Source organism: Culex quinquefasciatus, chromosome 3 (assembly GCF_015732765.1).
Source record: "Culex quinquefasciatus strain JHB chromosome 3, VPISU_Cqui_1.0_pri_paternal, whole genome shotgun sequence".
In the NCBI taxonomy this organism is placed as follows: Eukaryota; Metazoa; Arthropoda; class Insecta; order Diptera; family Culicidae; genus Culex; species Culex quinquefasciatus.
In genome coordinates, this window is record NC_051863.1 from 187,137,234 (window position 1) to 187,158,889 (window position 21,656).

Genomic DNA, 21,656 nt, shown 5'->3' on the forward strand with positions numbered 1-21,656 from the left:
ATTGCCTTGACGGAGATTTTGTGACAAACACTAAAACGCGTTTTTCTCGGAATACTTGATTTGGCATAATAGCCGAATTTTCAATTATGGGCAGTATAATGCATTATTTGCAATTCCGTCGTGAAACTACTTACTTTTCTTGTCATTCTTGAAAGACGAAATTGCCTACCTTTCTGTACCAAAAATAAAAGAATCAAATAGCAACACTTCTCAAAATAAATGCTGAAATGGGTGCTGAAAAGTTGAACTTTTCAGCACTTGTTTCGAAAAGTAACACTCTTCAACATTTTTTTATTTAAACGATTTATTGACAAAATACATAAAAACTTGACTTAAAATTTCACTGGATGGGTGATTTTCGGAAATGCAAAAAATGTTGTATGGAACTCGTTGCAAAACTAGATTTTTTCAACATTCGTCGTATTTATCCAATTCGGTTAACCTCGTTGGATAAATGACTCGTGCTGAAAAAATCCTCTTTCTAAATCTAAATTTTATTTGATTTGATCAGATTAGATTGGAAGACCTCAACATTTAAAAGAATATAGAAGTGTTAAAAACAGAAGCGTTAAAAACAGCTTTTCATAGCTCCTTTTCAATATTCATGCGTTTAGCTTCACATCAAAAGTTATTTTTGAAAAAGAAATATTTTTAAAAAATCGACCCTTTGCCCTTTTGACGTTTTGTCCATTTGACCTTTTGGCATTCGGTCTTTCGTCCATTCGACATTTTTTCCATTCGACCTTTTGTCATACATTTAGTTTTTCATGTGACTGTTTTTTTTTTTCTATTTTTTTATTGTTTTTCACATTTTCTACCAACAAACACAAAAAAATCCGAATGTTACATCATTTATGATGTAACTTGGATGTAACACATTTAAATTTAGATGCAATTTGATGTAAATTTGCAACAAATTATACGTAAAAACATGATTTTACGTGTAATTTTACCGTTTGCGTCCAATCTCACGTCTACATCAACTGAGTTTACATGTGATTCATGTTTTCAGTATCGAGTAAATTAACACTTTTTTATGCTTAAATAAAATTATCATTTAAATTGTAAAGAAATGCTTAGAGGCAACAAAAATTACTGCATACTTATTTTCACATAATATAGAGAAATTTTTTAGTATGTAACACAGCCAAAATTGACCCCAGAAAAGGATGATATTTTTAAAAGCATTGGCAAAGTAACACTTCCAACCTTGGAATTTTCTCAAGTTTTATGAGTTTTAGAGTTTTTTTGTAAAGGTCCTATAAACTATTGGGTTTTATATGTTTTCAGGCCCTTAGCTAAAAAAAACTCTGAAGTTCTTCTTTCCAATGCTTTTTATACCTAGATCGAAAATTGGTTGAAAATAGATTTTTGGCGAATTTTTAGCTCGAAGCCTGCGGGGTTGGGTTGCAGATGGTTAAACAACACCAGTGTTATCGAAACATAATAGGAATAACGACGGTAAAGGAATTCAAACGAAATATATAAAAAAAAAACAAAAAAACACGAGAAGTAAAGTTTATCGTAGAACAAAATTTGCTCAAAACGACCTCCTGAACACGGGAAAAATAAAAATCATCGAAAAAAATTTGAGCAGTAGAAGGTTAAACATAACTTCCATTTTTTATAATAATGATTAGAATGATGTTCGAAAAGTTCAACTTCTTCTCGAAAAACTCCTCAATCGCTTCCCCAAAGCCCCGCGCCAAACGCCACCGTACCGCTTCTCGGCCAGCTCGAACCCCAGAATGACCGGTGCCAGGCCCGTCACCCAACCCATCAGCTGCATCGCAAACAGGGCGTCCACCATGGCGATCGGATCAAAAACGCTATCGCCCAGGCAGGGCGGCTTCCCGGTGTAATGGGCTTCCGTTTCGCGCGCTTGAAAGCCCCTCTCCCGTAGCGCCAACAAGCTGAAGGTGGTTTGGGGAATGTGTGAGGATCGTTTGGTTTAGTGTGTCGCTTAGTGATCGTACCCGACTTTGATGTGCTCTACGTACGGGGAGTTCTTCGATATTGAGTAGTATCCGTTGAGCGGGATTAACTGATTGATCGCTTGCAAGTTACACTTTTCCTCCTCCTTGTAGTGATCGATCATGTAGCGGTAGATCAGGTTGGTATCGCCATGAAAGGCGTACAGACCCGCACGAATTCGATCAGCACCTTCCGGCAAGGGTACGAAGCCGTGCTCGTTGGTTTGGTTCGGCAATCACGAATGTTTGAAGAATTGCGGTTCAGAAACTTACCAGTGACTCACCCCGATGAAGATCCTGTTGATACGATCGTCCTGTACGGTCAGTTCCATTCCAGATGCACGCAAATCCCCCAGAGTACGAATCGTCCGCGACGGGGACTGTATCAAGCCCACGATGTTAGCGGAAAAGCTAATGTACAGGAACATCAGGCTGAACAACATCACCACGCTGAGCGTTCTGGAAGAGATCGTTCGCGACGCGATCAGTACCTCCTGCTGGCTGGCGAGACTGATCATGCTGAGCAAAACTCCGGCGAAGCTTCGGTCACGTGGGTTGTCGGTGTGGACCACTGCGCGATCAACGCGTATTATGACCACCTGGATAACCGTTGCCAGCAGGATAAGGCCCAGGATCGACAGCCAGACGCGGTAGTGGAAGGCCACTGCAAAGACGTTATGAGTATAGGACAGCTTCGGTGACCGGAATATGAACTTGTAGTCTAGCGGTCCAGTCATGGCTAGGAAGTGGACCTGCTTGAGTCGTTCGGTGGTAATGTATGTTGGCGTTGCGATCAAGTCCACGTCATCCCCTTGACGGGCGGCTTCCCAGGCCTTGAAGCACACGAAGTTGATCGTGACGTTGAGAAGGAAGGCCAACTGTTTGGTGAGTTCAACGTTCATCAAAGTTGCGCTTTGATCAGCCGAACTGTTGCAAACGATCGCGGCTTTGAGGATCACCCCCAAGTTGAGGTTTCGGGATGGAGTGATCATTTGGAGGGTTTCGTTCTGCCAGCTACCGATCAACTCTTCGATCAGCGGACCGTTAACGGTGTAACGAAAGACACTTTTGATATTGTAGCCATCGCCGGACTTGACCACGGCTAGGACTTTGCTTGCCACGGTTATGTTCTGCGATGCAAGGATGTTCAAAAACTATGAAGAGTTACTGTTGAAGTAAATCCACTGAATTTTTGAACGTTCTTTTTCTGACACAAACGATACATTTTGACAAGCTGTGTCCGTTACGATCACCGATCTTTGACTAGGGGAATCAATTGCTCTTCCGAAGCTTATCAGGCTGTTTTCACTAAACAATTTGTGAAAGTACACTTCTTCTTCCGAAGACCAACAAGTTCGAAGAACAACTTGTAACGGCACATTTTGATGTGATATAAGTTGCTCCAGTAAAGGGATAACACTACACTTTACTTGTGACAAATTGTAAGTAAGAATAACCCACAGAATAAAGTTGAACTGAATCATTTTAGAAGTCAAAGTTTACTGTCTGGGAGCAAACTGATTGCAGTACAGAGTGAGCCTCTTTTATATATCCTTGATTAAATGGTTCAATTAGATAAAATTGAGTTATTATGTTCACCTAGTAATTTCCGAATAGGGACAATTGATATGTCATCCCTGGATTTAAACTACAAGCTAAACTATATACAATTTGAATATATTTTTAAACATAACAATTTAACAACTCCGACTCAAAGTCACACTACTGCGAAACATTGTCCAAAATCGTAATTATTCCACACGCAATCCGACCTCCTACGGTGTCTTCCTCTCCCTGGAATGACACCGGATTGTTGATGGACAGATCCGGGAACCGGTACACCTCCGAAGGCTTCTCGTGAATCACAATCGAACGGCCAATAATCCCGGCAAATCCAAACAGATTCACGTACGGACTGTGAAAATCGATCATCGCATTGCCGTCTTCCTTAACCTCAATGTTGCCAATCTAAAACAACAACAAAAAAGTAAAACAATTCAAAAATCGTAAGGATACTTACGATGCTACTCCGGAAGTGGGGACCGGTCGACTTGCAGCCCTCCTTCATGTCGCCGAACGCGTGCACGTGGACGGCGTGCTTTCCCACCGGCAGCCCGGTCGCGTTGATTGCCGTCTCCACGTGGCCCGGGGCCCACTGGCGGAACGAAATGGTGCCCATAATTTGCTGCTCGGGGTTGTCCGCCACCAGGGTGGCGCCGGCCTTCCACGACGGTTCGGGCTGTTATTAAAGTTGAACAAACGTATTACAAAACAACAGCTTTAGTTTTATTTATTTGCATAAGAAATTAAAGATAAGCTGATTCGTTTATGAGAAGCAGCCCAAAAAAAAAACCATTTCAAAAAAGTTTCATTAAACTTCTAGTCTGTTTTAATTTTTCAAAATATGAAAAATGAATTCCTATTTTTTAAAGAGGAAGAAAAACAACTTTAAAAACAATTTTAGCTAACTTTAGGGGAATTGCCTATGACCAAAGAATTGATTTTGCACCACATACAATTTTGGCAGCTGTTCATATAAAAATGGTATGTAAATATTCTAAAATCTACGTAGTCACAAAATGTGAAACTGTACAAAACCGTATATTTTTCACATCTTTTTATTTGTTTTAGGTGGCCACAATGAAGCATGGACAAAAATTTCTCGGAGATATGTTTTAAAAAGCTCATGATTTTTCAAAACTTATGAAAATGCAATTTAAAAAAATTACTAAGTTTTTTTTAAAAGAAATATACATTTTGCAATCGATAAAAGTTTGAAAACAGTTGTATTTTCAAGTGAGGCCAATAAAAATTTTATTTCAAGTTTGTTCAAAACTTCCCCAAAAAACAGGGAGCAAAAAAATGTATTGCTAATAATTTAAATTATCATTAAAAAAACCCGATTTAATCCCACCAGGGGTGACATAGAGCCTTTCTTACTAAAGAATATAACATATCTCAATTCACAACATCGACTTGATACAAAAAATCTTATGATGAGAGCAAGGTATTATTAATGATGTGTTTTCTAAAAGAAATTGAAAATGCAATTTTCACCTATCTAATATTTTTAATCGTACAAATTCTTAGCTTCCAATGCGCAAGTGACGACACACACCGCGGTTTTGGTTTTCTAGTTTTGGTACGAGCCCAAAACCGAACAAAGCAGGCGCAAAGCAAAACCGAGTTAACCGCACAGTGGGAAGCTTGCCATTCAGCGTCTACGAAAGTGAGAGAGTCAGAGATAGATATTTTTACAACCGCACCACTACACACTCAATCGCAATACCTTTGGTAGATAGCCATTGGCGTCGCGAGCATTGAAAACTTTGAAAACGATATAAAGCTTAGAAGCTTCGAAAGCTCCTATTGGAATCCAATGAACTCTGTTAAATAAAACGACACGACAAATGAAGCCTACTTAAAGGCGATTTTAGGAGCACACGGGAAACAAATTGATTGTACCCGGATGAATGTCCTATGTCAAAAAAGTTTTTGCATAAACATTGGACAGTTATGCAAAAACGGACAGAGCAAAAGAAACCAAAAAGCTACGATATCTTACATGTTGAAGGAAACATCGGTAGACAAGCTACTACGAACGAGTATAAGTCGAGCCGAAACATATGCGCCAGCATTCTCGCGCCAGTATTCGAAGCTCAACTTGACAACTTGGCGACGAAGCGTCGAAAATCGCTGCAGTGTGATTTTTTAGCGATTTTTCGGTTTAAAATTCATGCTGAATCGACATATTTACGAAGCTGGAAATGACGTCCTGGCTTAAAGTAAAACCTATACCTTTCTTTAGTAAGAAAGGCAAAAAGTAAATCGATCTAAAAATTGATCGGGATTGCCGATCGATGTCGAATTTGTTTCAGATGCTCACTTATGGTCTGTACTATGAATGTAGCAAGAAATTTCGAATAAAATCAGAAATGAAAAATGTTGGCGAAGGTCACCAGGTGGGCTTTTACCTTTTTTTAGGGAATTTGTTTCTTATGGTAGGTCAATCAAACGGCTCTAACTCCAGAACCATATTATGAATCTGGATGAAAATTTGGGAGGTTGTAGGGCTCGAAAAATGCAATTTTTGAGATAAATAAAAGGTATGAAAATGAAAAATTTTGACCATATTTTCATTTGAAAACTGTGTATTTTCTGGAAAAGTCTGGCCGCATCCGAAAACAGATGGATAATTCGAAATTTGCGCGGCAACTCGCCCAGGTTCAGCACACTAGCTTTCATCTGCATTTAGGAGAATCGAAATCGGATTTATGGGAGCTGAGAACGGCGCGACACAAAATTTAGCAAAATTTTACCACATACGAACATCACTCGACCTCCACGGAATTTATTTTCTCAAAATTCGAGGGTTCGAGATAGACGAGTTTTATCAAGGTGAATCGATAGAGCGTCGAAAATCGCTGCAGTGTGATTTTTTAGCGATTTTTCGGTTTAAAATTCATGCTGAATCGACATATTTACGAAGCTGGAAATGACGTCCTGGCTTAAAGTAAAACCTATACCTTTCTTTAGTAAGAAAGGCAAAAACTGTAAAATTGATTGTTTACTATTGTTGAGACAGGCGGGAAGGTGCTACTCCGGGCACCGTTTTCGTGAGCATGTGGGAAATAAAAGAATTTTTTTTTTTATTTAGAACAAATTGCATAAAGCTTATTTGTGCATTTTAAATTAAATAAAAGGGTAATTCTCAACCAACTTACACGTATTCGTGTTAAGTTTTGAAAAAGTTGGTCGTCATCGATCATGGCCGTTCATGGTCACCCGCGACAGACACGGACGACGAAACAAAGGAGCAATTCTCTACCAAAACCGGAAATGGATTTTATTTGTATTTTTTGATTTGGCTCAAACTTTGTGGGGGCCTTCCCTATGACCAAATATGCTATTTACAAGTCTCCTATGCCCATACAAGTCTCCATACAATTTTGGCAACTGTCCATACAAAAATTGTATGTAAATATTCAAACAGCTGTAACTTTTGAGTGAATTTTCTGATCAATTTGGTGTCTTGGGCAAAGTTGTAGGTATTGTTGAGGACTTTTGAGAAAAAAAATAGGTACACGGAAAAAAATTTGCAGATTTTTTAATCAACTTTTTTTTCACTAATACTCAATTTCCCAAAATACGTATTTTTTGATTTTCGAGATTTTTTTATATGTTTTAGGGGACAAAAATCCGCAACTTTTGAGCTATAGAGAAACATGGTCAAAAAATCTGACGCCGAGTCATGATTTTTTGAAAAAATAGTGATTTTTGGAAAACATCGAAGTTTTATGCAAAAACAAGTTTGACATTATTTTTTAATGCAAAATTGAATTTGCAATCGAAAAGTACTTTACAGATTTTTTGATAAAGGGTTTCGTTTTCAAGATATAGCCACCGAATGTTTGATTTTAGCGAAAAATTTGTGACCATAAGTGACCATTTCTAAAAATATATTTTTTGAAAAGTTCAGAAAATTTGCTATAAAATTGTCTAAGAGACGTTGAAGATTGGACATCGGGTTGCTGAGATAGAGCCGCTTTAAGAAAAAGAAACACGAAAATTGAGTTTTCTAAATCTCACCAAAATAACCCACCATTTTCTATTGACGATATCTCAGCAATTAATGGTATGATTTTCAATGTTAATACATGAAACATTCGTGAAATTTTCCGATCTTTTCGAAAAAAATATTATGAAATTTTTTAAATAAGACTAGCATTTTAAATGGGCGTAATATTCAGTATTTGGCCCTTTTAAAATGTTAGTCTGTTAGTCAATATTTTGCAATTATTTTTCATGCAATTTTCCCTTCTTAAATATTCAACCATTATAAGGGATGTACATTTTTTCTTACTTTAAATATCTGACAAATGAGTAGTTATGAAATTTTCCCTTCTTTTATTTTAAATTCAACTTTTAGAAGGGAAAATTTCTAAAAAAACTTTTTGAATGTTTGACAATTGAGTTTGTTTATGAAATGTTCCCATCTTTTATATAAAATTCAGCTAATAGTAGAAAAAGTCTCTTTAAAGATCCAAATTTTGCCACTCTTTAAACGTTTGATAATCGCTTTATTTTTATGTTTTCATGTTCCTTCTTTAAGATTAGTTTTGAATAAATACAAGAAGGGAAAATTGCATAAACAACTTTATTGCAAAAAATAAAGCGACAGAGAAAAAATGTGCAAAAATTATAGAAATGTTTAAAGAGAACATCTATAAGAAAATTTGTCTTCTTAAAGTTGAATATAAAAAAGATGGAACTTAATTGAAAATATTTAAAGAATAGCAAAATCGACATCCCTTCACCCAAAATACAGGGTCGAGAGTATTTTTCCATCAGGTACCAAATCATACCTGCAAAACAATTAATTTCTTTAATTAATTAAAACAGTAAATCTTCAACAAGAGTCATAAATCGACATCTGACTACTCTTGTGTCACCAAGCTGTTGTGGCCAAGGCAGTTTAGTCATTGAGTTATTCTATTAAAGGTCCCTGGTTCAATTCCCGTAGACAACACTTCCGGAGTTTTTTTTTTTTTTTTTAAGAGGTCCAATAAACCAAATTTCCAGTTTTTGGTTTTTGGGTGTTTTTGAAACCGCCTTGAGTCAGGGTTATTTAAAAACACTCAAAACGCAAAAACTGAAAATTTGGTTTATTGGACCATTTTTTTTTTAAACTCCGGACTTTTGTTTTGAAGGATGAACTTTTTCTTGGAATGGACTCGAGGGCATAATTCTCTCGGTCATCTAGAACTGTGTTCTCTGTGTCTGTGAATTTTACCGCAACTCTCGTGTCGGACGAGTGCTGCCCAGTTCTGGATGTTCTTTAGGTTGAATTCGAAAAAAAGAAGGGACAAATGTGAATTTATTTAAAGATTTTTCCTTCTTCAAGTTAAATTATGATCAAAAGAAGGGAAAATTGCATTATAACAGCTCAATTGTCGAAGATTTGAAGAGATTTTTTCATCTTTTAGTAGAATTTTAATTGAAAGAAGGGAAAATTGTATTTAAAAAATATTATTGCTAATTATATTGAAAGGGGAAAAATGTAAAGCTAACAAGAGATATTTCCGTCATTAAACTAAATTTTCAATAAAAATATCGCAATTTCCTTCAAAAATTTATTCTGAATTAATCAAAAAGGGAAAAAAATTCTATTGGGGAAATAATATAGAGATACCAAATTTTCGAAAAAAAAAGATAATCTCTTATAGTTATTAAAAGGTAAATAAACAATACATTTTCATTCGTGAAAATGAGGAATACTCATAAAATAAAACAAAAAAAAAATCTAGAAATGACTATGCCCAACGTCCATTATGCCAAACGTCCATTATGCCAAATATCCATTATGCCAAACGTCCCTGGTGTCTTGGAGCAATTATGCCAAACGTCCATTATGCCAAACGTCCTTCTTAAAAACCCGTTATGCCAAATGTCCATTATGCCAATTTGGGTACACCCCATAAAAAGGATGGATTGGTCTTCAAAATCCAAAGGGTATCTTTCAAAAACATATGAAAATCTTGTATAATTTGTACCACCACACTACTTTTATCATGTTTTCAACCGAATATTATCGAAGGGCCTGTAAGCATGTAAACACTAAAAAACTAATTTATTCAGCAATGACGATAATGTCTAGTTAACATTTCCTCCAACACTTGTCGATCAGTTTTAATTTCCCTTCCTCCATAAATTCACACGCGCTTGATCTTGAACAACACAACAGTTTAAGCCGTTTGAGAGCTTCACGAGTATTCCCGCGTCATTCAGTCTAATGTATGTTTCCACGATGTGATCTGGTACGCACGATAAGCACCCCCCCACAACAAACAATGCATTTTCCCATGGGGCCCGGAATCGATCAACCCCCGCGGGCAGTCCCTGACCGCGTCCGTTGAGTTCAGGTTCAGGGCGTGCAACACAGATTGATCACACCGCAAACGTGATCACCTTCACGTTTTTTCCACGAAAAACTTACTCTGGGCAAAATCTCGATGCCCCGGAAGCCTCGTGGCCCTCCGAGGGGACCCAATCCGACCGGTCCCAACCCTCCGGCGTTCGGCGTGATGAACTCGACGTCGTCGTTGATGGCTCGCTGGAACTTGGCCCCCGTAACGGTCGTAACTGCCACCACCACGAGCAGGATCGGCAGGAGTTGGCTGGTTGCCATTGTGGTAGAGTTTTTTTTATGGTTTCGAGGAAAATGGTACGCGCCGCGGAACCGTCCAGATTAACGATTCTAACTAAACTGATGAAATACCTTTGGTTTGCAGGTTGTATTAATAAGCTTCCGAAGGGAGTGGGGAAAATGCACGGCGAATTCCGCAGCGCTCGTTGTTCTATTGTGGACGTCATCGTTGGAGTTGCGATAATTGCTGCATCAGTTGTGATGAGAGCGAAAATGAGTTGAATGGTCATTCGAGCGATAGTAGCTCAGTTTTATTACATAATTGCCACAGCAGTAATGTACGTGAACTAAATTAAATTGGTATGAACTGAACATGTCAAACGAGATTACCTAAAAAATACAGAGACGCGAGAAATTCAATTTTTTTGCCCCAAAAAATATATTCAAACTTATTTTAATTGAGAAAATCATGGTTTAAAAACTTTTTAAACATTGTTGAAAACAACTTCTTTAGGTAGTTTGACCAACTTTCTACCATACTCAGTATGGTTCCATACCATTCTGTTCATATTCAGTTTATTAAATCAACAAGTTTTACGCGTTGTTGAAACAGAATACAAATATTTCTTCTAATTTATAAGCATTTTCATGAGAGAAAATCTTGGCAAATTTGAAAAGCTGTTGATTCATGGTAAAAAATTGTTTTGATGAAAAAAATGTCTATTTATTTTCATGAGAAAAACAATATTTTTCGCATAAATTTTCAGCAAGTTTGTAAATATTTATTTGTTTATGGTCAAAATGTACAATTATTTTCAGTAGCGTACCCAGCTCCTTGAATAAGGTGGGGCAATAATATGGAGGTTTCGAATATTACGTCTTTTATGGACACCCCCTGACCAAATTTAGAACAAATTTCTGAGGATGGTGGGGCAGTTGCCTCATGTTGCCCCACCCTGTGCACGCTAGTGATTATTTTACTTAAAGTTTGTAAAATACACAGAAAAAAAAATATGGTACATATAAACAACCATGCACCTCCCTTAAAATGAAATTAAACTTAATAATAATAAAACCAATATGTATGACAATAATAACTAAAAGAGAAAATGGGTTTCTAGTGCCTTTGCAAGTTCAATACTTGAATGTGCATTCATACAAATATGGATCTACAATACAAGAAATTGAAAACTTAAAGAATTAAAGGAAAGATTCAAATAAATCAATAAAACTTAAATAAAAGCTGCCCGTTGACATCACAGACAATTGTACCAAAAGAAAAAAAAATCTGTTGACTGTGAACAATGTGCAACACTTGTACCAACTTGAGAACTTTGAGAAAATTGAGTATAATTAAAAAGTTGTGTTGATTTACTTCGCTTTTTCATAAAGTTTCTCAAATATTGCGCAATACCCACTAACTTGGACTTCACACTAAATTATTGCTATCGATCGCACTATTGTGACTTGTCAAACTGGCATAGGATATTTGAAATTTACTCAAAAATGATCAAAGTGAGCCTAGCAACAATGTAAATAAACAACGAGTGGTTGCCTAGTTTTTCAAATTTTGTTGTCAAAAGTGCGAAGGAAAAGTGCGGGCAAAATCCAAGTTACAGTGAAAGGATCAATATTTTAAATGTTTTATTAGAAAAGCTGCATTTTCATGAAAGTAAAATAAAAAAAAAACATTTTTCTTTTGGTACAATTGTATGGGAAGAGGGGGTAATATGCACCCCCGAGGCAAAATTCACCCCCTGCTTTTCTTGGTATTGGGACAAATTTTCCGGGAAAAAATCATAGAAATCATGTTAAGCTTCCATTAACATTGCAAAACTATGCTGAAAAAATTAGAGCATCGTAGTATAAAAACAGATTAAGTTAGCAAAACTTTAAAATGTTGTGTTTTCATCTAATTTTGATTGAACTTTCAAAATAATTTTTGGGCAATATAAAAAGCGTTTATTGATATTGTAATTGTTGATTTATATAGTTTTTGTCAGTTTTTGCCCCGTTGTTGTAGTGCATTTTGCCCCAAAGTTGGGGTGTATATTGCCGCGCATGATTATTTGAAATGAATCGAAAATGTTTTTAGAAATTTGATATTTTCGATCAATTTTGAGGTTTTTAAAGACTTTTTCACATGGATGACGAAGAATATTATTTGTGTTGTAACATCGAACAAAATTCTTCCATAGAAATGCTTTTTTAGTTGGGAAATCATAGTTTTCCCTTAGGGGGCTCTCCCCTTATGTGGTGTTAATGGGCAGCTTTGATAATAGTTCAGCCCTCGGAAATGGCAAAAAAAACATCTTTTCAATTCATTTGCTTAATTTCCGGTGAATTAAAGTAACAAAATGACCTTTTCGCAATTCCACTGTGAAACTGTCAACTTTTCCTGTCCTCCTTGAGAAATAAAACGGCCTACTTTTCCCTACCAAAAACCTACCTGTGCTTTTCAGAACTGAAATGGGTGCTGAAAAGTTGAACTTTTCAACACTTGTATCGAAAAGTAACATTTTTCAATATTTTGTTTTGTTTTGAACGGTATATTTACTTAACTCATGGAAGTTTAACACAAAAGCGTTGTAAGAAACTTGTTGCAAAACATGATTTTTCATGTACGACAGCTTTTTGCAACTTGTTGCATAAACTACTAGGGGAAATTCTCGTATGTTTGGCAGGTTAAGCACTCGCTCCTAATTCCTGATTATCAATATTTCAACAACTTTTTTTGAAAAATGGTAAATAGAAACTTGCTTGCTCACTTCCTATTGAGCTATTTATCACTCGATATCAGTTGAAATCGCTTTTTATGAGCTGTAATTGAACGTCAAAGTGCTGATATGGCAACATTAGAGGCACGCTGGAATTAGATGATCTTCCCCTATTTTATCGTCACCAATATGCATTAAAGCACTCATTTCAGAACTGAAAAGTTCATCTAATTAAATTGATATTTTTTATTGGTTTTGAGCTGACCAAACACATGGACGCCAAACTAAAACGAAAAAAAAGTTTCACTATCAATTAAAATTCAAAACAATATTTTTTCTTAATTCTTGAAAAAAAGAAACTCTTTGCAAAACTCGATTTTGTTATATATCTCGTGCTGAAAACGGTTTACAATACACAAACTTATTTATACCATCGATAGTTTTCCATATTTTTTTGCATAAATCATTACAAAATACTCTCCAAGTCTTTAAATATTAATATTTATAATTAATTGAAAAAAAAAATCAAGTTTGATTAGGAATCATTGAAAATACATGAAAGAAACCTTCTGACGCTTTTAACACTTGAAAAAATAATTTCTAAATTTCTTAAAATTTGATAATTATAAAAGTTTTAGAGTTTGAGTTGAGTATCAAATATCATAAATGGAGCCTAACATTTCAAAAGGGCACATAACTTTTGTAAACAATAGTGTATCCCTTTCACTCAAATGACAGTTCACATAAGGTGTGACTCTTGGTTATAAAAGTTATGTACCTTAATGAAATGGCAAGCACGAAATCTCTCAAATCGTCGCCGTCGTGCTAACTTGTCGTACGTGCATTTTGGGCCAAATTGAGTTTAGAACGCCATTTTGTGCAGCTCACATTGCCTCACCTTTTGACCTTCACAGATCCCCAAAATTCGATTTCAATCCTGACATGTTCAACGAAATCCGAAAAAACTCCATGCATTTTTGTCACTTTACTTATGAAAGTAGTTTCAACCTTGTCGTGCAACTGGCCAAAGGAGTTTCAGGACAGAACGCGTTTGACGCACGTACAAGTTAGATTACCGTAAACATTTGTAATTATAACTCGGGACTCCAGCAACCAACTTCAACCAAACTTCGGGACAACGCACATAATAGTCAGCCAAACGAAACGTGTTTGTTATTGTTAACATTGCGTGCTTTCGTTTTTTTTAACCGCGTTTTGCTCGAAACGTCGAAATGGCGAGTGTGACAAGATAGCACGACGACTTCGAAATGATTTCGTCCGTGATTTTGTTTGCAAATATTCTTCGATAAATTCTTCAGCAAATTACCAGCACGTGTGCAGCACAAGCTCAAAAGTAAGCAACTCTTCTCGACCCAGTCACGGCCACACGAGGGTGCAAGTGCACGTACATTGTGCAAATATTTCCGGCACCGGAACTGACCATCCGTGACCGGGGGACAAGCCACGACCTCATTAGGCATTCTCTAGAACCCACATTAGACTTGATAATGAAGATGCGCAGCCTAAAGCTGTTGAAGAACAAATCGCCGTAATGGGTACTCTCTGGCGCTTGATTTTATTAGCGAGTGTAATCGGCGGGTTTGCAATCCAAACATACAATCACTTGAATCATTCAGGTGAGACCCCCACAACAGGGGGTGGAAAATTATAGTCGTGGATTTAAAAACTTTCCGTTTTATTTCTAGATCAAACAAATGGAAAGAACTATGCTAATGACCTTCGCATGTGTTGGATAGAATTTTCAATTATTGTTTTAAAATAAAACAAAAATCTAATTCCTCGTGCCTTTAAGGTTCTTATTTAAAATTCCGATAGAAGAAAACCCATAATCTGAATAAGTTATGTTCAAAATTCCAAAGCAATGCCGCTCTTATAAAACGTGACCCCCATCATGAGAGCGGAATCACTCCAGAAAAGTCATGCAGTTCCGAAGCATTTTTCTCGCCCTAAGTGTCCTAAATGGCTGCACTTCTTTACCAATTTTCACCGCCGTGGCCGATCTGATCCGCTGTCTAAATTACCCCGTCCAGATAACGGTCATGCAGGACGGCTGCTGGACCGATCCCGAAAAGACTTACCTTTGGCGCGAATTGGCCTCGATTCCAGCAGCGGTCAGATTTTGCGGACTCGACGTTGGTGATCTTCCCTGGGACGATCCCAACCAACATCGCAACCTGCTGGTGGTGGACGCGAGCTGTCCCGGAACGAAGCGGCTGCTGCAGCAAGCTGGACAGCTTTTGTACTACCGAGTCAAGTGGATCGTGATCGACAGGAGTGGTTGGGATTGTGGGAGGTTTTTGAGGTTCTTTGACGATCTTAAGGTGTTGATCAGTAGTGAGGTTTACTATTTGTGTGCTGGTGAAGGAGTTGACGGATATTCAATTCGTCAAGTGTATAGATATTCGATTGAGAGTAGCTTGAGGGAGGAGGTTTACGGCTATTGGTATCGTGGAGTGGTTGTTCGGAACGATCAGGCCGCGATCGCGGCTTCCGTTCGTCGGCAGAACCTCAACCGATTCAAACTTCGAGCATCGGTAGTGATCACCCATAATGCCACCTTCAACCACCTGGAAGACTACAAGGACAAGCACGTGGACACGATCACGAAGAAGAACTACTTTCTTACAAAGTACATGATCGAGAACCTGAACGCCACCGTCCAGTACAGCTACGTCAACTCGTGGGGCTACCGCAATCCAAAGACAGGTCGTTTCAGCGGAATGATCGGTGAACTCCAAGCAGACCAAGCCGATCTCGGCGCTACCGCCCTGTTCCTAACAGCTGATCGCATCCGCGAGATCGACTACCTCTCGATGACCACCCCAACACGGGCTAAGTTTGTTTTCCGCTCGCCGAAACTATCCGTAACGGACAACGTGTTCATCCTTCCCTTCAACGGAACCGTCTGGATGTGCATCATCAGCTTCATCGTCCTGTCCGCGACCCTCCTGCTGATCATCATGCTTGTCGAGTTTCGCTACACAACCGTCCGGTACGGATCGTTCCGTCCCACCCTGATGGACACGATGATGAACATGTTTGGGACGTCCTGCCAGCAGGGATCGTTTATGGAACCCAAATCGCTGCCGACCCGGTGCCTGATCCTGCTGAGCTTGATCGTGTTGATGTTTTTGTACGCGAGCTATTCCGCGAACATTGTGGCATTGATTCAGTCGCCGTCGAGGAAGATCAGGACGGTGGAGGACCTGCTCAACTCGAGGTTGGAAACTGGGGCGGAGGATACGGTGTACAATAAGTACTACTTTATGGTAATATTTGTTTTATTTTTCTTTTGGTTTTTGAACGTAAATTGCAGCAAAGAAGATTCGTTGAATTGAACAATCTGTTTTTTTTTTTTTTTTTCTTCCAAATGCCAGCACGAAACCGAACCAATCCGGAAGGCCCTCTTCGAGCGCAAGATGCGGAGCCGCGACGGCAGTCTGGACCGCTTCATCCCGCTGGAGAAGGGCGTCGAGCGGCTGCGTCGGGGACTGTACGCCTTTCACGTGGAGCTGGGCGTGGGCTACAAGGTGATCAGCGAAACGTACCAGGAGGACGAAAAGTGCGGCCTGCAGGAGATCGAGTACCTGAACATTATCGATCCGTACTACGCGGTCCAGAAGAACTCGTCGTTCAGAGAGATTGTCCGGCTGAGCTTGTTCAAGCTGCGCGAGTTTGGCATTCAGGGCAGGGAACACTCGATGCTGTACACGAAGAAACCGACCTGCAGTGGCGGCAGCAGCTTCATCCCGGTGACGATCGTGGACGTTTGGCCGGCGCTGGTTTTGCTGTGGTGGGGCTTTGGAATTGCCGCTGGGCTGGTGGTGGGGGAATTTGGGTTGAAAAAGCGCAGGGATATTCGAGGACGGTTCTTCAAACGATCGCGAGTCAGTGGAGTTAAGCCGATGGGTTTATCTTAAATGTTTAAAATCTATATGTATTCAAGTTAACTGTGTAAAATATTGTGATTTTGGTCTACGCTCCCGTGTAGAATACTAAGCGCACTGTTCCGTCACGGACACATCAGATACACACACACACGCCGCTCAGCTTAGATTATATCACTTTCTGTGGCACTTTCAACGATGCAATTAAAAAGTTCCGTTCAACAACCTTAAAACAGAGTGAGAGATTCAATCGTCCTTTAGAAAGTCCTTCCGGGTGATGATACCGCGGACGCGGTTCTCTTGTGTGACCACCACCAGGTGGCGCAGGCCAACGGCCCGGAACAGCTGGAACAGGCGCGGCACGGACGTGTCCGGGTTCACCGAGTAGGGCGAGGGGTTCATGAACGTGCTCATGTCGACGGTGTAGTTTTTCAGCGTTTTATCCTCGCTGATGCGAAGGTCCTGAATAAGAACGAATCACAATATGAATGGCGATAAAAACAGATAAAAAACCAGTTGAGATTGATGTTGACATTTCCGGATGACACCTGAAACTTACATCAATCGTTGGATAGCGCGGGTACTCCTTGCGGAACTGCTCGATGGTGACCAGATCGCGCCAGTGTCGTTCCGTTTCGACGTACATGCTTCGTTTCAGAATGACCACCAGCTGCGATCGTAGAATCAATCCGATCAGCTTTCCGTCCTCGCGAGTGTCCTAAAAATTTCAGCGTTGAATTAATTGTTCCAAATTTCCAAAGCAAACTTCCTCACATTTTCATCACTCTCAATCACCGGAAATCCGTTGTGGGTCGTGTTCTTCAAAATATCGATAATGTAGTTGACCTTTTCGAGTTTTCGCACGCAAACGACGGGCGCGTTCATGATGTTCTCCGCCAGTTCGTTCTCCAGCCTGGGTTCGACGTGCCAGGGCAGCATCGGCACCTTGGACGTCCGAATCTGCGTGTCGTAGATGCCTTCGTTGAAGTAATCCCCGCTCCACTTGGCCGACATCAGCGTGATGATGATGGGTAGCACGAAGGCGATGTTTCCGGTGGTTTCGAGCAGGATTACGCTGAGACTGAGCGTCATCCGGACGATTCCACCGAGCTGGGCTGCGGCTCCGATGAGGGCGTACTTTCCGGGATTCATGAACACGCTTGAAGCTGGGAAGGCGAGGACGACGAATGAGGCAAAGAGACGACCCCAGGCGGCGCCGACCAGGAGAGTTGGGATGAAGATTCCGAGCGAGACACTGAGGCCGTACGTGATGCAGGAAAGTGGGTAGTAGATGAGGACAAAGACGGCCAGGGTTAGGATTGTGTGGGAGCCGGGAGGATCGTGAAACAGGGCTTTCACGGTAGCTTCCGGAGTTTGGAACCAAAGAGCGGCTGCCGCGTTGTACTCGTTGTCTTCGCAAAACAGCTGAACGGGAGTTTCCGTTGGATCGTTGCCCAGTGGGCGGCAATCGTTGAGGCTGTAGGCCATGGCACAGGCAGCGGTCGCTCCGATGATCGCGACAAAGGCCGCTTCCATCACTTTGGCCCAGCGATACTTGACGAAGCGTGCCCGGAACAGGTTGATCCGCGTGTTGACACTGTTCCAGATGGCTCCGGAGACTCCTCCCAGAACTCCCATCAGCATGAAGATCGGCAGTTCGTAGTACTCGAACGGAAGTGGTTTAAACTCTCCCAAATTGAAGAGACCACGATACCGGAAGCTGCTTAAACCGTGATAAGCTGACAGTACGACGTTCAGCGTAAAACTACTGATGATGGATGCGAAGAACGTACGCCAGATCAATGACTGGTTCCAAAAACTTGCCGCTTCCTCCAGCGAGAACAGAATCCCACCAATCGGTGCTCCAAAAGCCGCGGCCACACCCGCCGCCGCTCCCCCAACAACAAAGTCCCTCTTCTCGTGATCATCCCGGAAGTATTGAAACACCTTCATGTCTTTCTGCAGCGTGGTACTCTTTCCCTGGGATATCCCAGCAGCAATAACCGCCCCGCTGTGAATCATCGGTCCTTCCTTACCCCCCGCCAAACCCCCAATCACCGACGTGACCACCCCCACCGCCTTCACGGCAAGTGTCTTGATCCGCACGATCCGCGGCACCTTCACCCCGTTCAGGTAACACTTGACCTGCGGAATCCCGCTGCCTGCCGCAACCGGTTCCACGTACGCCACCAGCGTCGCCCCGATCAACACCGGAACCACGTTCAGCAGCACCCACCACAGGTACGGAATGGCCAGATCACCCCCAAGCACGTTCTCGTCCACGGCTCGCTTCAGAAAGCCGTACTTGAGCCGCGACACCTCGTCAATCACGATGTTGATGGCACAGGCGACCAGCGCGGTCCAGATGCCAATCTGCATCGAAATGATCCACCGGGAAAAGTCCTTCCGCACCGTGAACCGGGGCACGATCTTCCGGTGCTCCTGCTGCCAGAGGACATTTTCGCACACGTCGTAGTCGAGGCTCTGCAAGTTGAAATGGTTAGATTAGTTCAGGCTACGCCTCTGATTCAGGTAGGTCAACCTCAATGACGTCAACCGATTTCGTTCGAGTAGGACGAAGCTGGGAATACATCGTTTCAGCTGCATTGCGTTTCTTAGACTAGTTTTAGCCCTGTGATAGAGTTGCAATTGCAAGGAATGTGAGTCATGTTTCCCTCTTGTTGAGTTGTTAGTACGTGGTCGTGGTTATCTTTGCAAATATCAGTCGAAGGGAAAGTACCTTCTGTGTGAGCGATATCGTGGAGTTATTAGAACCCATCCTCTTTATTTTGTCAATAGAGTTGTCTTCTAGGAAATCGTGTTTCAATGGAGACGCATGGCAGTCGAATATTTTTCCATAATTGATCTTGAACTGCCATGCGTCTCCACTGCTTTTTATTTAAAAGACACTTTCGATGGAGACGCATGATATTTTAAACAAAATTTGAAGACAACACGGAAAAAAATCAGCACACAGTAACCAATTTAGCAGAGTTTAAAATGCTTAAAAATATGCAACGTAAACTGTATTCACAGTTCCAGCTGTTGTTTACGGTCTGACTAAGGGCGTGAAAATCGACGCGCTTGGTCGATTTCTTTCGACACACTCAACTTTGAGATAAGCCGTATCGTCGCGACTCTGTTTAGCATTTCTCTGCCCATGTCGTTCTGATATTTGCTCAATCTGGTTCGATTGATGAACCGCGTGTAAGATGATGATGCAATCGATCGGAAGTAGGCCTAGGCATGCTGCGCATACTTTGTAATCTGGACTTTGCAATTGAATGCGAACTTGTAATATAGAACTTACCTCATATGGAGACTGCCCCTTTTTCTTTCTCTGCCTGACGGTAAATGTCGGTCCATTCTCCTGTCGATCTTGTTCCTCATCGTCCGCAGGTATGGGAACGGAATATTCCAGCTGGAAAAAAATCAAGGTTCCAATGTGTAATCCAGGAAATCTAATATTTTCCTCAACAACCTACCCTTGAACTGCCGTTTTCATTATCGCTGTCCGCGTCGTCGGAGTCGCGAACCAGTTGCTGCTTGAGGGACATTTTACCAAAATTGTTGGAAGTGGAATTCCGCTAGAATCTGACCTTGATGTGATGTTTTCAATTTGTTGTCAATTGGGGCATTTGCATTATTGTCCCGCTGGTCACAAAGATCGAGCACTTAATAACACTAAGGGAAAACAGCACGAATACACCTGGGCCTCCCGTTTTAACGAGTGATGACTAAGCTAGCTAGTATACAATACAGCGACTTGAGCGCATCATTTACTGATAGCTTTGTTTTGATTTCAAACGTCAGATTTATTGCAACTAGTTATGGTGTTCTCACACATAGAGGCGCTAATGCGCCCCAACCTGGTGGGACGGATGAGGAGGCCCTTACTGTTTTTATGCTTTCATGGCGTCGCAAATAAATGAGGAAAAAGTGGCGACGCTGCCTATTTTGATGTAATGTTGGGAAATCGTGCGTCTCCATTGCCACTTTTGCGTAATGTTTATGTAATTTCTAAGGAGCAGCAGAAATTATTTTAAAACAATATTTATGATGTTAAATGATATCAATAAAATATGATTACAAATTTAAAATAAACATAACATTAATCTGCTTTAAAAAAAACAACAGCTCCGTTTGAAAAAATCATTTTTATTGATTCTTTATTAATGTTCAAGTTATGAAAGTAAAAATATTTCTAAATTCTTCATTCGTTGCACTGGATTTCAAAATAGTTTTTGTAAGTTTCGATGATTATTTCAATAGTTATTTTTTTTTAAACAGTATTCTCACAAAGTACTTACTCTGTGGTATTCTTCCAGTCAACGACGCATCATTCGTATATTTTAAGCTTAAGTTCAAAAACTCAAAATACCACAGTTCATCCCGTCCAATATCACAAACACATTACATTTTTGATGAGAAAGCTCTCACATACAGACACAAAGCTCCATTGACGGCTCTCTGTTTGTTATGCTTCAACTCAACCTCTATGGAAAAAGGTACCTGCCTGTATGAATGATTTCATTTCTCTTCTTTTTATGTTTGATTTCTACTGAACCAAACTGGTGTGCAGATGATATCGTAGTGTTGAATGAACGAGCGCAAACGTGTGCTAGTGTATTGGGGGATGATACATTAGAGTGATTCATGTTGTAACAAAAGTTTGTTGAATATTTATGATTTATTTAAATTCTGTTAGGCCGTTGCAAATATCTTTCAAAATTTATGTCACCTCCCCCCTCCATTCAAAATTGGTTCGAAAAATCAGGAGTTTTTTTTTTCATAAAACTTCAATGGAAGTAGAAGTCGAATCAACTCAAAGCAATCTAAAATGCCTTTTTCTACATTCATAATCATGTTTAGCTTGTTTGAGCTTGTTTAAACATATTTTGAACTGTTATGA

General features: G+C 40.1%; 4 protein-coding genes across 5 annotated transcripts; 1 reads left to right on the forward strand and 3 right to left on the reverse strand.

The window, feature by feature from the left end:
• Positions 1-1,604: 1,604 nt before the first annotated feature.
• On the reverse strand, positions 1,605-3,489 carry LOC119769848 (ionotropic receptor 75a-like). Of its 2 annotated transcripts, XM_038263563.1 has the most exons (3): positions 2,258-3,489; positions 1,977-2,203; positions 1,605-1,913 (listed from the first exon to the last, which is right to left on the reverse strand). In XM_038263563.1, exons 1-3 carry the CDS (start codon positions 2,963-2,965, stop codon positions 1,658-1,660), a joined length of 1,191 nt encoding a protein of 396 aa, XP_038119491.1. In that variant the 5' UTR covers positions 2,966-3,489; the 3' UTR covers positions 1,605-1,657. The 2 variants fall into 2 exon arrangements, with proteins under 2 accessions (XP_038119491.1, XP_038119492.1); XM_038263564.1 differs by lacking the exon at positions 1,977-2,203 and having other exon boundaries at positions 2,247-3,489.
• Positions 3,490-3,631: 142 nt separating this feature from the next.
• Positions 3,632-10,250, reverse strand: LOC6041052 (superoxide dismutase [Cu-Zn]). Its single transcript, XM_001850311.2, has 3 exons — positions 9,970-10,250; positions 3,994-4,212; positions 3,632-3,941 (listed from the first exon to the last, which is right to left on the reverse strand). Exons 1-3 carry the CDS (start codon positions 10,159-10,161, stop codon positions 3,696-3,698), a joined length of 657 nt encoding a protein of 218 aa, XP_001850363.2. The 5' UTR covers positions 10,162-10,250; the 3' UTR covers positions 3,632-3,695.
• A 4,511-nt stretch (positions 10,251-14,761) lies between these two features.
• On the forward strand, positions 14,762-16,885 carry LOC6041051 (ionotropic receptor 75a). Its single transcript, XM_038262985.1, has 2 exons — positions 14,762-16,126; positions 16,235-16,885. The coding sequence occupies exons 1-2, from the start codon at positions 14,777-14,779 to the stop codon at positions 16,775-16,777; spliced, it is 1,893 nt and encodes a 630-aa protein (XP_038118913.1). The 5' UTR covers positions 14,762-14,776; the 3' UTR covers positions 16,778-16,885.
• LOC6041049 (H(+)/Cl(-) exchange transporter 7) lies at positions 16,768-20,548 on the reverse strand. Its single transcript, XM_001850308.2, has 5 exons — positions 20,230-20,548; positions 20,055-20,165; positions 17,519-19,228; positions 17,304-17,462; positions 16,768-17,206 (listed from the first exon to the last, which is right to left on the reverse strand). The coding sequence occupies exons 1-5, from the start codon at positions 20,299-20,301 to the stop codon at positions 16,991-16,993; spliced, it is 2,268 nt and encodes a 755-aa protein (XP_001850360.2). The 5' UTR covers positions 20,302-20,548; the 3' UTR covers positions 16,768-16,990.
• Between the last annotated feature and the right edge of the window lie 1,108 nt (positions 20,549-21,656).

What these genes read in the sequence shown, in the direction of transcription:
- LOC6041051 (XM_038262985.1), top strand. Translation starts at nt 14,777, where the DNA reads ATGCAGTTCCGAAGCATTTTTCTCGCCCTAAGTGTCCTAAATGGCTGC. An exon ending in ACAATAAGTACTACTTTATG is followed by an intron (nt 16,127 to 16,234) that starts GTAATATTTGTT and finishes TCCAAATGCCAG; the next exon opens with CACGAAACCGAACCAATCCG.
- LOC119769848 (XM_038263563.1), bottom strand. Translation starts at nt 2,965, where the DNA reads ATGATCACTCCATCCCGAAACCTCAACTTGGGGGTGATCCTCAAAGCC. An exon ending in TCAACAGGATCTTCATCGGG is followed by an intron (nt 2,204 to 2,257) that starts GTGAGTCACTGG and finishes TCGTGATTGCCG; the next exon opens with AACCAAACCAACGAGCACGG. An exon ending in GTAGAGCACATCAAAGTCGG is followed by an intron (nt 1,914 to 1,976) that starts GTACGATCACTA and finishes AACCACCTTCAG; the next exon opens with CTTGTTGGCGCTACGGGAGA.
- LOC6041049 (XM_001850308.2), bottom strand. Translation starts at nt 20,301, where the DNA reads ATGTCCCTCAAGCAGCAACTGGTTCGCGACTCCGACGACGCGGACAGC. An exon ending in AGGGGCAGTCTCCATATGAG is followed by an intron (nt 19,229 to 20,054) that starts GTAAGTTCTATA and finishes TTCAACTTGCAG; the next exon opens with AGCCTCGACTACGACGTGTG. An exon ending in CGCGCTATCCAACGATTGAT is followed by an intron (nt 17,207 to 17,303) that starts GTAAGTTTCAGG and finishes GTTCTTATTCAG; the next exon opens with GACCTTCGCATCAGCGAGGA.
- LOC6041052 (XM_001850311.2), bottom strand. Translation starts at nt 10,161, where the DNA reads ATGGCAACCAGCCAACTCCTGCCGATCCTGCTCGTGGTGGTGGCAGTT. An exon ending in GCATCGAGATTTTGCCCAGA is followed by an intron (nt 4,213 to 9,969) that starts GTAAGTTTTTCG and finishes CTTTAATAACAG; the next exon opens with CCCGAACCGTCGTGGAAGGC. An exon ending in CCCACTTCCGGAGTAGCATC is followed by an intron (nt 3,942 to 3,993) that starts GTAAGTATCCTT and finishes TTGTTGTTTTAG; the next exon opens with ATTGGCAACATTGAGGTTAA.